Below are 14,084 nucleotides of genomic sequence, written 5' to 3'. Positions count from 1 at the left end.
CTTAGAATCACCTATGGGAAAGACTCAGGAATCACACTCTCCTCTCATTCACCTTGAGCATCTGGCTGCTCAAGGTGTTTGTTTCCCCACCAAAACTACTAACGAAAGAAAGTGATCATCATAGTATAAATTTCAAGTATCTCCCTCTGCAGCCTGAAGATCCACATATAGCATACTTGCCAGCGATACAAATTCCTTGGGCTTTCAAGTGCAGAGGGCCTTTACAGACTGCATGGACGGGCAAAGCTCCGGCGTCCTTGGTTATCCTCGGTGGAGGGCTGGTGTTTTTTCACAGCTGTTCTTCTTCCTGCTGCAGCTTCTTTGGCTGCTGTCTCCGAAAGTTCTCATGTTCTGACCCCAACGTATTCTATGACAGAATGCAAAGGACACTGAGATGCTTAACCCTACGGCTGAATCAAGCTGAAGGCACTTTCTGCTTTCCCTCCCTTTCCACTCAACCATCTATACAACCTGTTATAGATGATTCACTCTATAAACTAAAGAAGGGAGAAATGTGCAAAACAAGTGATGAAGGCTTGAGAAATAACATTTTCCTAATTACTTCAATCATCATTATCACAGTTCCAACCACGCCACGGATTTTTAGATCCCCAGAAGAGAATCATGATTGGCTGCAGCGGTACCCTGTCCATTTGAATCCAGACAGATCACTTCAGACAACCACAAGGATGACTGGTAATGGGTTATGCACACTTAATTAAAGATTTTTTTCCTTGAAGCCTATGATGCTGCAAAGGTCACTCATCAGAACACAGTGGGAAATTTAGTTAATATCTCATCACAAATTCTTAGTGAACTTTTGTGAGAATACTCAATGTGACTTAGGAGTCATTTATCAATCATACCATCTGGACATAAGATACTTTATGTTGCTTCATTATAAAAATGAATACATTATGGTGCTGCCCTTGACAAAGTGGTTATAGTAGAATAACAGGTAATCATTTAAAAATTCCGTGCCTATTGGTTTTCTTTTGAGAGAGATTAGTGAAGTCACTCAAAAGTATTGAGAGAAGATGCTCAGAGGTACTATTTAGGCATAGAACCATTAAATAGCATGTACTTTAATGGAAGAATAGAACCATCAAAGGTTGGTTGATAAAAAGTCACAGTGTATATAACCATCATCACGACAGATGTGGACAGAAGTGGCACCAGTGCTTATGGAGAAAATTGGAGCCAGGAACCACACTCTCCTCTCATTCACCAAGAGCATCATGACGAAGAGGAGACCCAGCATTCCAGAAGCACAAGTAAGAAGGATGGCAGTCAGTAGTTCTGGTTTAGAGTTAGTGAAGGCATTCTAAAGAACAGGGAAGACTTTTTTTTAGACATTGGCCACATCTTCTATTTCCACACAGTAATTTCTTTTATCCCTCCAGCACAAAAAGCCGCCAAATCTGCGCGCAATTTTTAGAAATTGAAAGAAAAATGCTTATTTGTCAGGTTGCCCAAAAGGCAAAAATGTTTAAAAAGATAAAATGTTTACAAAGATCTGAGATACATTTTTGTGTCAAAGATTCCTAGAGGTTCCATTTGGGTGATTTGAGTGTGTTTATGGAAATGTATGATGAAGAGTGGGTTCTTTTGGCGCTTAGTAGTGGGATCTGGAAAGAAAGCTTGACAAATGCAGCGATCTTTGGAATTTTTATGTTCTATGAAGATCTTTGATGAATCCAATTTCTTTCTCACATTCTGTTCCTCACTGCATTGTACAAAGGCATCCCTTGTAGTTTTTGGAGGACAGTCAATAGCTCAGATGGTCTGTATTTGAATTCTATGGTCTTTTTCTGTTTTTGAGCCCAGGGTAACTTGGGGAAGGCTTTGATGCTGTTATTTCCACTTATGTGCAAACATCTCAGGTTTTCTAAAACAATCTCAAGTCTCACTACTGGGCTATGAGGATAGGACACAAAGAAAGTAAGAAATATATACTCTTCTTCTATCATTTGTCTCTTGGAGAGACGCCTATCACGTTTGGAATTTAAAAAGGCTTAATTTAGGATAACAGCTTATAGCATTTTTAAAACTATGGTTCAACCATCATTCTCATAGTCTTGGATACTCCTAAAGGAAAAATGTAAGAAATAGCTAGTTAGAAGCCAAAAGGAGAAGCCAAAGGGGTTTGGGAATCCATGGGTTGAGGAATGTCTTCAGACAACAAAAGAAACATTTCAGACATCAGCTATTAAGTCCTGGGCTTTGTACTGAATTTGTCCAACAGGCTTACATTTCATTATTTACCCCAATAGATCTGATAACGCATGAGGATTATGGGCTGAGTTAAAAAAAAAAAAAGAGTCTTCTGCGAGAAGAAGGAAATGAGAAGCAAAAGTTTCTTCAGCATGGGATTCCATACCAAGCCCTTTGTGTCCTAACAGTATAACTCTGATGTGATTTAAGATAATTTGTACTTAAAAAGCAGAAAGTTACTTAAGAGGCTTAGAATTAGTAAGCCTGTTGTCAAAAGGTGGTAGGGGAGGGACATCATTACTGGAGGGTAGTTGAAAAACTAGACATGACAGCACCTAAAAGAGGGAAGGAGGCATATGAGCTGCGGCAGTTCTCTCCTTAGTAGTTGCAAAACACAAAGGGTTCTGGTTGGTGACCTCTGGGCCTTATCAAAAGAGCATTACAACTTGCAGAAGAGAGTCAACCTTCATATTTTACAAGGGAAATCCTATACTCTGCTAATTCATATGTTGAAAGCAGCAGGAGGTTACTGGATATTGAAAGGATAATTGCGTTTGTATAGGTAGTGATAGAAGGAGTATAGAGTAGTGTGTGCTTGCAAGCATGTGTGTGTGTGCATGTATTTCTCTTCTTTTTTTTAGACTTTGAATAGGCAGTCTATGTTTGGATTAGTTTTTCTTTTTTTGTAATTATAATCAATGGTTTTTCTAACTTCATTATTTGTCAAGAGGTAGTGATTTAGTCAGTGGGAGGTAACACTTAAGATTTGGGGTTTTTTTTCCTCCCTCTGGATAACCAATTAACCCCAGGAGTGTTTTGGCCAATGCAAGGGTAAAACAAGGAAAATAAGTTTTATTTTTCAAATGTCTTTGCTATTCTCAAATCACACATATCATTTTCTAAAATAGTAAAATACAACCAATATTACAAGTTGCAAAATATACTTCAGTTCGGCAAGTTTATAGGCTCTTGTTTTCTTGATGAACTAAAAATCTGCTCTTAGTTGCTATAGATGAAAATGTCAGTGGCTTTCTGATTTTTCCCAGATATAACTCTGATACAATTTTATTCCATTCATTTTGTCCTTTTTAAAACTGGGCAATTACAACCCGGAGTGGCTGAAATTTTAAGCCTGTCACACATTGCTATTGCTTATATAATGCCAAACACTGGCTAGGATAGTTTTTCTTCCACTGGATTAATTTTGTTAAAAAGTAATTTTGGCAATTTTAGATGCCACATAGACATAACGTCATATGTGTCAGTGAAGTAGCATCCTAGGCGTTCCCAATGTCTTTCATGCTGGGCAGATCCCCTCCTGGTGCATTTCCAGTGCGTGTGGGTATGGCTGACATGACCACCATTTGAGAAGGCCTCCTACCACGCTTATCCTGTCATAAATTGTTATATAATATGTTCCTTCCCCCGAAAACCACCAGAGCAAAGAGGTTAATTCTTTGAACAAACAGTTCTCTCACGCAGGATATAGGCCATAAACGATAGTAAAATAAGAATAATACTGAGGATTCACAGACTGTGGTCTAGTCCTAACTTTGTGCCAATCTGGCTATATGATTTTAAGTAAATCAAAACTTCTTTGGGCCACTTGATTTCTAAGATCCCTTTCAGAATATCTCCTTGCTGCTTTTCTTTTCTACCTTCGCTCCCACATGTGTATGCCCTCAAAGTAGAGAGATATGTGTTGGTGAGGAAATTGAACAATAATGGCTCACAATTGACATTCTTCTCACAGCCCGGGCAATCACTAGTAGTACAGCAGAAGACACAGCTACCCAGAAAGAGCAGTGGTTTGAGAATGGATGGCATGGGGAACACCCCCAAACGCCAAAGGAAGACTCTCCCTCAACAGCAGGGACAACTGGTAATGGTTTGAAAAGCAAATGTGGGTGGAAACTTCCCCTTGGGTTCCATGTTGGGCGTTGAGGACAGCGAACAAAAAGACATTGAAGGAATTGTCACAAGATGTTAAGGTTCCTTAATAAATTATAATGCAGTCAACACACAGCCAACCCTTAAATGCTCATAGCAAACCACCTGGACAGGAATAGATATACGCACATGAAGGAGACACGGAGACTAGAACACGCCCTGGAGTGCGTCACTCTCACATCGAGTTTTGGGCATCCCCTAGTGAGACTGTGCAGATACTCTGATCTTATAAAATACTCTCTTTTGTTTTGTAAAGGAATCTATTCTGTAATGTAGGTCCAGACTTTACAACATGGTTCTATGAAATATTGGGCTTGTTAGCATTTTGTCAGAACCCCAGTGTTTCAAGAACTAGAGCCAGACATTTTGAGAAAAATACCTGTCTGATGTCATTTGGCCCTTTTGTCATGTCTGTTTGGTGATTTCTCCTTGAATGTACAATTGTTTTTTATATTTAAAAAAAACTAAATTGTGGGATTGTGGAAATTGGACGCAAGTCTTGTCATCTTCTCTAAGTGATACCAGATAACTTGGCTTTGCAAGCTTCTATCCATGATTCTTTTGTCTGTGTGACAGAAACATTGAGATGCATGTTGCCTTGTAAAAGAATGTGAATTGCATATTCTCATTTGGTATCAGTGAGAAATATTCCCATATTTCCATTTCCAATATAGAATATAATGCGTAATGCCCTTCTAGCATGTGGCAACTTCTGAATGCATTCCTGGCAAGAGCAATGGATTCAGTGACTGGCTATGTGGTGTGGTTGTTGCTAAGGGGCCACTGTTGTAATCTTTTCCACCTATATTTCTCCATTGGCTCGGAATGAAGCAAAAGCATGTGCTGCATTCTTATATGTCACTTATGCCATAAATCCCATTGTTAGAAGGTAATGCTGCTAATGGATTCCATTCATGCTTCTGAGATGAATGGCATTTACTTTCATGTTTATCTCATGGGAAGCTATTATCTGATTTCTTCTCTAAATCACCATCAGCCTAATGTGCATTTCAGTGGGATGTGGTTGTCTCAGAATGACATCATGTGCTTGGACTCTTACACTTCCTTCTTTTGGGGACAGTGGCAACATGGCATGGGTCAAGAACTACTTCTCCTTCATCTTCACTTGATGTCTATAACTCATCTTCTATCCACTGAAAAAGTCATTAATGCTTTTGTGTCCTCTAGTTCACATGCTGATTGCTAAGAAAATGAGCATGAGTGAACCCATACGTGCTAAAACATTCTGCGTTTATGCAACTTCCTGGCCCTCTATACCAAGAAGATGGTTTCATTGTCTTGTCTAGATAATAAAGTCTTTTTGAAAAGTGGGTATATCCCTGGCCAAATGTCCACTAACACTTTGACAATTGCTTGAACTGCATGGTCACAACAGCCCCAGCCCATGACAGCCATCCAGATCAAAGAATGACAACGCAGAGTCAAGAGGACAGTTCCTGGACTTACTTCTTCGACCCAATCTCACATCCAATGGGACAAGGTCATCAAACGGAAAGATGGATGGGTAATAGCCTCTGAGCTTCTTTATATGTTGTGTTTTTGAAAGCCACCAAATGGCTATTTTCCTAGAAATATGCCTTTGGTTTTAAACCAGTCTTCTTTCCTAAGGAACTTGAAGTTTCTTCAAAGTTAGTTTTCTTGGTAGAAGTGATATGTACATTCATCTAAATATGAAGCCCTGGGCTGTGAGGGGAGAATTTGGCAGGAGGGTTAAAGAAGAATTAGTTCTAAGATGAAGTGGAAGTCATTTCCTCCAAAGAAGGAGCAGTCTCAAGATTTCTTTTCCATTTGCTTCTAAGGGCAGGGTTTTTAAAAGAGTGAAGTGACGGATTCTATTCCATGACTGTTTCCATTGTAGACCCGAAGATATAACTCATCTTTGGTAGAGAAATCTTAGAGGTCAAAAATTTGTGAGTACTCATTCCAAACGAGTAAGTAAAAAGCTCAGAAAACTTTATTACTTACTCTTGCCACATTTAGAAATAAATACGGTACCCAGTGAATTAGGATTTAGATCACTCGTGGGCCTCAGTAAATGTTTGTGAATTTAAAGAATGGACAACTTTTACACAGGATGGAATCCCTATTTTCTTAAATGTCATTCTTATTTGTCTATAAGCAATTCAAAAACAGTTAAACAAGAGAGAGTAAAAAGATACTAGTTGTAGTTTTGCAAGAATGGAAGATTGTGATTTTATTTGACCAATTTTTATATTTAAAAAGAATTCTCCCTCTTCCAGAACAGAAGACAATTTTCCTTAGAGAATCTGAAGAGTTGGTAGTAGGAGGTACCCCTCTTTTCTCAGTCTTTACCAAGTTGAAGAATCCATGTTTCTTACTATACCCATGAATAGTTACGCAGGTTTGGTTTTCTTTGAACAAGATGTCTTGGTCACAGAAATGTAATATTCCAAAAAGGGAGACAAACCAAAAGAACCAATATGGGGATGTGAATTTTCAGTCATAGCATAAACTACATAATCTGGATCCAAACTGCCAAGGGTCTGTGTAACATGATCCTTATTGAAATGAGTTTTAACAGCACAATGATGATATCTCTTGGTATTGAATTGAAAAAAGTTATCTCCAAGGTGAATCCAGAATTTTTGATGGTTTCATTTCTTTAGAACATCCTAACTGTGTCATACTCAAATATTAGTGATCAGATATCCCTCAAACTACAATTGTATTAAATATCTGCTTATGTGCAAGGCATTATGGAGACAGAACAATGTACAATTCATGGTCCATGCTCTTAAGGAACTTAAAATTTAGCTAAGAAAAGTAAACATTTAGCATCAAAATATATCTAACAATACGAGACAGTAAGTAATAGATGTCAAATGAATGTTGCCAACAATAAACACCAAAGAAATTCAGAGGACCCTCCAGAGAGCATCAGAGAAAAGTGGATTAGATCCGGTTTTTGAAACATGGGAAAAAACCTGGGTAGTTAGAGAAAAAAAATCAGGGAAAGTTTTTCCAGAAGGGAGACTCACGTAAGGAGAGGCACAAAGGAAGGAAAGCCAAGGAATGAGTTTGTCAGAGTGAGTGGCTCTCTTTTGTCCTAAAGGAAGATGAGTTTGAATGGCTGGGTTGGAGCCGTTATGTTGCGTGGCTGAAGTGCCACATGCAGCCCCAGTATGCATGTTTATGCACATGGTTGCTGAAGGCTCTGATGATATCCATGGTGGAAAACCAAGCCAGTAAAATAGCTTCAGAATCAATATTAAGTCCCCATACTGATGAACTGATGAGATTCCATTAAATTGATGAACACATCAAGGACAATACAATTGGCTTCAACCATGGAATGGTGTGATACCTCTTGAAGGATTCTACTTATAAAAGAGAAGGTGTGGGGCCAGCCCAGTGGCACAAGAGGTTAAGTGCGCATGCTCTGCTTCAGCGACCCAGGGTTCGCAGGTTCAATCCTGGGCGGGCACCGACGCACCACTTGTCAAAGCCATGCTGTGGCAGCATCCCATATAAAGTGGAGGAAGATGGGCACAGATGTTAGCTCAGGGCCAACCTTCCTCAGCAAAAAAGAGGAGGATTGGCATCGGATGTTAGCTCAGGGCTGATCTTCCTCACACACACACACACACACACATAAATAAATAAACAAAATTTAAAAGAAAAAGAGGAAGATGAACAAGAATGTCTAGAAACCATCAACAGGCAGGACTTTTTCTGGGAGAATATCCATTTGGGGTTTTGATTTGGGTTAGCTAGCCTTTCCTCTTTTTTGAAATCTGGGATAATACAGTCAGCCACGTTTTGTCCTGCCAAGATCTTGGTTCTCTTTTCTTCTTGTACGTAAAGCCTGCAGTGTAGATGTGGGTGCCCAATATTCCAGTGTTTCCCTCTGGAATCAGCTGGAACTGATTACATCTCTCCAGAGGCAGAAGTGTGGATGGACTTCTAATTGGAGAGCCAGCAACAGTGATGGTGTTTATGGATTGCTTGGCCTCTACTTCACTCAGGACTAATTTCAGCAGACTTGATTTGTAATAATTATTAGAAACAGCATTTCTAAATATTTCAGTGAAATTTCTGTACCACCCAATATTGCACATGTTAAATTCCAAAGACACCTCATACTTGTGTTTACAGGAAGAATAATTCACTGACACCCACTGCTTCTTATTTCTTGCCCCTGAATGCTTCCCATGGCCTCTACCTAGGTAGTGTTGGATGATGATTTTATGTTTTATTTGCATGTTCACTTTTTGAAGCAAAAGAGGACCAAACGAGGGAAGAGGGCTGTAAAAAAATGTCCTTTTGCCGAGTAAGAAGGATTTGACAAAATGGTGCCTGAACCAGTGTGCTTTGTCTTTTCTCCATGTGTCAGATCACATGTGTCTATAAGCAAGGCAGTGTGTATGGAATGGGACAAGTCACACGTGGGTTATGTTCTGTCTCTGTGCAAAGCTTGGGAGGCACATCATGTGCTCATTTAGAGTCCTTCCAGACTCAGCCAAAACAAACAAATATCATAGCTTTCATACAACTCAGCCCTTAAATGAAAGCCAGTTACTTCTCGTGATGTATGTGTTTTCTTTCCTCTTATTCAAGTTTCAATATAAGAATAATTTGGCTCTAGACATAAACCATGCTCAGGTAGTGGTTTAGGAAGTCAAGCAATAACACTGATTGAATTCCTTCAGATACTGACTCCAGCCACAGTACAACGCTTCAGCCTTCTGCAGATCCAAACACAGGTTTGGTGGAAGACTTGGACAGGACAGGACCTCTTCCAATGACCACTCGTAAGGATAATGACGCTCAGCCCCTTTATTGACCTGTATTCCTGCTTCAGCTCTTGCTCACATTGGCCCAGACGCAGAGCTTGCTGGTGGAATGGCGCATTTAGTGCTTTGTGGCTCAGCTCAGCCCAGAATGTAAAAGCTGTCTTCATTAGCTGTCTATATTTTCTTGGTGGGGTTCTTTAAATCTTATTTTGCCTTCATTCTTGGTGCTTTCTGGATCCAATAACTTTGGGTTAAGGAAAAAAAAAAAAAGGATATGGGACTCCATTCCACTTGATTTTTCCTTCCCTGAGTAGTTATGTCCGTGAAACCCAAGACCACAGCTAGGACAGTAGTTTCTTTATGTTTAACTGGCCATCTCCTTTTTATTCCCATCTTACTCCAATCAAGGTAGAAGAAGGGTAGGATTGCTTTAATGGTTGTGAAAAGATATTTTTGGGCCAAATAATCATAAGAGTAGGGAAATTGCATCAACCCACAGAGGAGGGGCAAGGCACGTTGTCTACAATTGATAAAGGTGTCAGGGCCCAGGAACAAAAGAGAAACATTTGCTAATATCTCTTCCTGTCACTAAACATCTGGTAGAAGCAATGCTAAATTTCTAGTAGCCTTAGTGTCCACTATATGTACAGAGCTATCCTAGAGATCAGCCTGAAGTCATTCGTATTTTCTTGACAGAATATGAAAGAAATACAGAATTAAAAGGGTCTCATTTCACTGCTTGCTACACATAACAGGCAGAGTCCTTCATGTGTGCCCTTTTAGGCAAAGGAAAAAATCAGCAAGCATGTGTTGATCATTAACAATTTAAATAGCACAGAATTAAGCATCAAAGGAGATGCAGATAAGCCTAAGAGTGGTCCCTGCCAATGGAAGGTCTCATATTTCCGTTTTACATCCCTGTTGACTTATGTTCTGATGTTGGGTTTGGGAGTTGGTGAATGTCTCTCTCCTGGTTGTAATGGTTGCTTGGTGGTGGGCATGGCTTATGGGTGTGCTTTATGGGGTGCTTGCACCTGTAACTTGGAGGTCAGTACCTTAGAAGAACACAAAAGAATCAGCTCAAAACAGTCAAAGTGATGTCAGATATGGGCTATGGTTCAACCTCAAATTGATATATGTCAGTGAGGGCCCTGTGTTTGCCCAGGCAAGCGTTTCCTGGCATTTCAGTGCAATGATGAGAATCCTCATCCACAGATGAGATCAAAAACCTAATAACAGAGTCAAGTGTTAACTTTCAATGAACGTTCTTTGGAAGGGACTTAAGTATTTCCCTGTATAAATTTGGTCTGAGTTACTTGAGCAGGTTATTCTAGGCGAGCGTCTTCCTCTTTTGTGGGTTACAAGTGAACCACTTGCTATCACAGTGTTTATTTTCCCTGCAGTCACACTTCTTGACACACAGCTAGGGGCTCTTGATTGTTGATAGGAACATTGGGATTCAAACATTCCTTTTTCCCTGCCTCCGTATTCTCTGGTTTTCCTAAGTCACTGGAAGCAATACTACAGTTGGGCCAGGATGAATCAGGGTGGACAAAGTTTTGGCTCAGGCTTCATGTTGGTGCATTACTGTTGTTGATTATACTGAAAAGCAAAGGGTGTTAGGAGACAACTAGAGACAAAGCAGAATTCTGTTGTACATTTCTATCAATCAGAAGAGAACGGTGTGCGCAAACCTCGGTATTCCTATGCATCTACCCGTCTGACACTACTCTAGCTAGATCCTGCCTGTCAGCAGACAACAGAGGATTTGTTTCATGGCTCAAAATTAATGCTGGATTTATCCCTCCTTGAAACAGAGCAGAGTCATACTCAGAGCTTCTCTACATCACATGGAAGCTTGGAAGAAGATAAAGACCATGCAATGACTTCTACTGCATCATCTAGCAGTAAGGATTGTAAAGCCCAGCTGGCTTCAGCTATTAATAAAAATCAATAAATTTGGGGTGTTTTCGCAGTGTCATTGGTGGAGGTACATCAACTGGCTGCTGTTATGCCTTTGCTTCTGATCAGAAGGTGTGGCTGGTGATGGTTCTCTGAATTTTCTGCTTTGTAGACCTCTTAGAAGTTGTTGTACATTAAGTACAAACTATATTTCTTAATCTTAAAGATCAGGTTTATTAAGCCTAGAGTTAGTGGCTTGATTTAAAAATAACAGATTGCTTACATATGATTTATAATTGGTGTAAAGGTCTATATTATATCACTCTCTATTTTCCTTGCATTAATAATATTATTTTGCCATTTATCCTCTGGACACAAATCCCTGGTGCTGGTGACCAAGAAGCAGTGCCCTTCTGGCAAAGGAAAAAATAATCAAAGCCTCAGGTGTTTGAAAGCTTGCATTTGCTATTCTAACTGCAGGCAGCATAATTTTACCTTTCAATTCAATGGTGTGTTTCCTCCACTTCATCAAAGGTGGGTCCAATTGAGTGAGAGCTCAAGATTTTCTAGTACCCAAGTTGACTTCAAGGTCACAGTTGTAGTGGTATAAACCTTTAATAACCCAGGCAGATGTTGCAACGCGTGCCTCTTCTGGGTATTAGGATCACCAAAATCTCTTCTGTTGAGTGATGTCCAGGTCGTGTCAATTGCAAAATATTGATTCTGTTCAATAGTGTAACAAATCACACTGCTTTTGCTCCATGTTCACAAATAAAAAGTGGAAAACTTTTGCAGCAATTGCACATTCTGAAGACAAGCTCACAATGGTGGTGGTCTTAGAAATGTGAGTTTACCATTGATTGCACCTCTATACAGACAGGAATGATGGCAGAGGTGGAAAGAGAAGTGGAAACTTTTCTGAAAACTCAACTACTTCGGTGGAGGGTTATACTCCTCATCCCCCAGACACAAAGGAATACAGCACCCTCATCCCAGTGACCCCCGCTAAGACTGGGTCCCCTGGAGTTACCAAAGTTACTGTCGTTGGAAATTCCAACTCTGATGTTGATGGTTCCTTTTCAGGTAATTTGGCCATTTGTTATCTGGTTTGCTTATCTCTATGTAGAGAAACAACACATACTTTCATATTACAGGGGACATTTTCTGTGAAGCCTATGATTGGACTGATTTGTGACATGGGAATGGCTTTCATCACAGGTTGTCATTCTAGTGCAAGCAAATTTAGATTTACTTTAGATAAATAATACTTTTATTTGCCAGTGTAATTTCCATTTATTTTTGTGACTTGGTTATTATGGTAGAATTTCTTTCCTTGTCTTGTTCCTGATCTGTGTTATATTAAGTTGAACCATATCGATATTTCTGTAGGTCAGAGTAGTTAAATATTAGCAATTGCATTTGATTCAACTAATACATGCTGTCCTTTTAGTAAGGTTTTACCCAACATGTGAATAATTTCCACATACTAATATCTTTTTTCTGAAATTATTATCTTTTATTGGTGATGGGTTGGTGAATTTTACTTTTGGTGAAGGGCTTATGGATAAACCTCTTCTAGTTATGATGCACACTTACAACTTTATGATTTAATCTGCTATTGATGAATAGGCACCATTTCTCGTATTATAATGGTAAAGAGATGACCAAAGATGACTAAGTGGCACTAAGTGGGACATGGACCTAGAATGAGAATGAGTCTTTTTTTCTCAAATAAGCAAACCTCCCTACTTCTGTTTTTCTTTGTTTCTCCATTTACATTAAGAAACTAACATTGAAGAAAAGGGAACTGGAAAGTGCCTACTCTGGCTAAGACACTAAAATCTGATTCCCTCCTCCGAGGGCCAGTTATTCAGGTGCTTCTTACCACTCAACCACTAAGGCATATTAAAGATTAATGATTTTAAATATACATATTTTTGTAGCAGATGTCCTTTCCCTCCCTCTCCCTCAAAAAAGAAAAGAATAAATCTTATGAGAACACAATATATAAAACACATGAATGCTGTGATGCTCTGACTGGTGTGGGGACAGAAGAGCCAGAACACCACACACTTGACATCCTTCCTCTGGGCTGCCCACCCTGGGCTTCAAGGAGAACAGTTTTAAAAAATACTAACCTTGCAGTATTGGCGAGGCAAAGCTCCGTACACCCTCTGGTTCTTTATTCAGCATGGTTCTGCCCTCAGTTATTAAAAATTCCAAGTAGCATTGTCAGTATTCTTCTGGAGAAATGAATCTTAGAGCACTGCCTAGTTTCTTTTGGCAAAATTAGGCCTGTTACACACCTAATGAATTTAAATTTTAAATGGCAATTTTAATGATTACAGTAGCCTAGAAGGATTACATAGCCTATGTGTTAGTAAATAAAATGCTTTCTATAAAATTGATATTCACATATGCTGATTCCTTCTACATTCCACGGTGGTACAGATTTTCCATGGTTCTCTATGGATGAAGTGATTAGTAAGTTATCTGACTCTCATCAAGAATTGGGGGTTTCTTGGGTTTCTTCTGAAACACTCAGAAAAGGCTCATTATTTCCCATACATTTTTCTCAATCTTTATGCTTAATATTAAGAACTAAAACATTCAGAATTGTGGTGGTGGTGGTGGTGGTGGTGGTGGTGGTGGTGGTGGTTGTGGTGACGGTGGTGGTGGTGGTGATGGTGACGGTGGTGGTGGTGGTCGTGGTAGTGGCAGTGGTGGTGGTGGCGGTGGTGACGGTGGCGGTGGTGACGGTGGCGGTGGTGACGGTGGCGGTGGTGGTGGTGGTGATGGTGGTTGTGGTGGTGGTGGTGGTGGTGGTGGTGGTGGTGGTGGTGACGGTGGTGGTGGTGGTGATGGTGACGGTGGTGGTGGTGGTGCTGGTGGTGGTGGTGGTGGTAGTATTGATGTTGGCCTTTCAGCAAATGCTGTTTTCAGTTATTCTAACCGTCAGCCAAGGAACAAAGCAATCTATCTCCTCTATACCATTACATGAGAGATGACGAGTCACCTCCCTCCGCCTTCTCTCATCAATGGTGGTGATCAGATTACTGTATATTCCTTATAGGTACCTTCATAATGCGTGACTAGAGCCATCTGATGAAACCATTCTTCTGTTTTATTTTGTTTTAAGATTTCAGATAGTTTTGGAAAATGTGTGGGGAGGAGGGAGCAGAGTGAGAGTTTTCAGATGCTAAATCCAAGATTTGACCTGTGGATCCAGATTTTAGCAATTCA

At 39.9% G+C, this 14,084-nt stretch overlaps 1 protein-coding gene across 10 annotated transcripts in view; it reads left to right on the top strand.

The window, feature by feature from the left end:
* The window catches only part of CD44 (CD44 molecule (IN blood group)), an 85,296-nt gene that overhangs the window by 58,266 nt on the left and 12,946 nt on the right, over window positions 1-14,084 (top strand). For 2 of the 10 annotated variants that reach the window (XM_087423133.1, XM_087423135.1), the window contains 7 exons: window positions 583-696; window positions 1,158-1,274; window positions 3,968-4,096; window positions 5,561-5,689; window positions 8,856-8,957; window positions 10,757-10,846; window positions 11,718-11,924. The exons of 1 other annotated variant lie outside the window; for it this stretch is intronic. In XM_087423133.1, coding sequence (XP_087279259.1) covers window positions 583-696; window positions 1,158-1,274; window positions 3,968-4,096; window positions 5,561-5,689; window positions 8,856-8,957; window positions 10,757-10,846; window positions 11,718-11,924 — 888 coding nt within the window. The remainder of the gene's footprint in view (window positions 1-582; window positions 697-1,157; window positions 1,275-3,967; window positions 4,097-5,560; window positions 5,690-8,855; window positions 8,958-10,756; window positions 10,847-11,717; window positions 11,925-14,084) is intronic. 7 more of the 10 variants (XM_087423134.1, XM_087423136.1, XM_087423137.1 and 4 more) reach the window with 7 other exon arrangements.

The sequence above is a fragment of the Ceratotherium simum genome, chromosome 34 (assembly GCF_057802395.1).
Source record: "Ceratotherium simum simum isolate JZ-2026a chromosome 34, ASM5780239v1, whole genome shotgun sequence".
NCBI classification, from domain to species: Eukaryota; Metazoa; Chordata; class Mammalia; order Perissodactyla; family Rhinocerotidae; genus Ceratotherium; species Ceratotherium simum.
The sequence above is the reverse complement of the archived record's forward strand: the minus strand, read 5'-3'. Positions and strand labels throughout refer to the sequence as shown.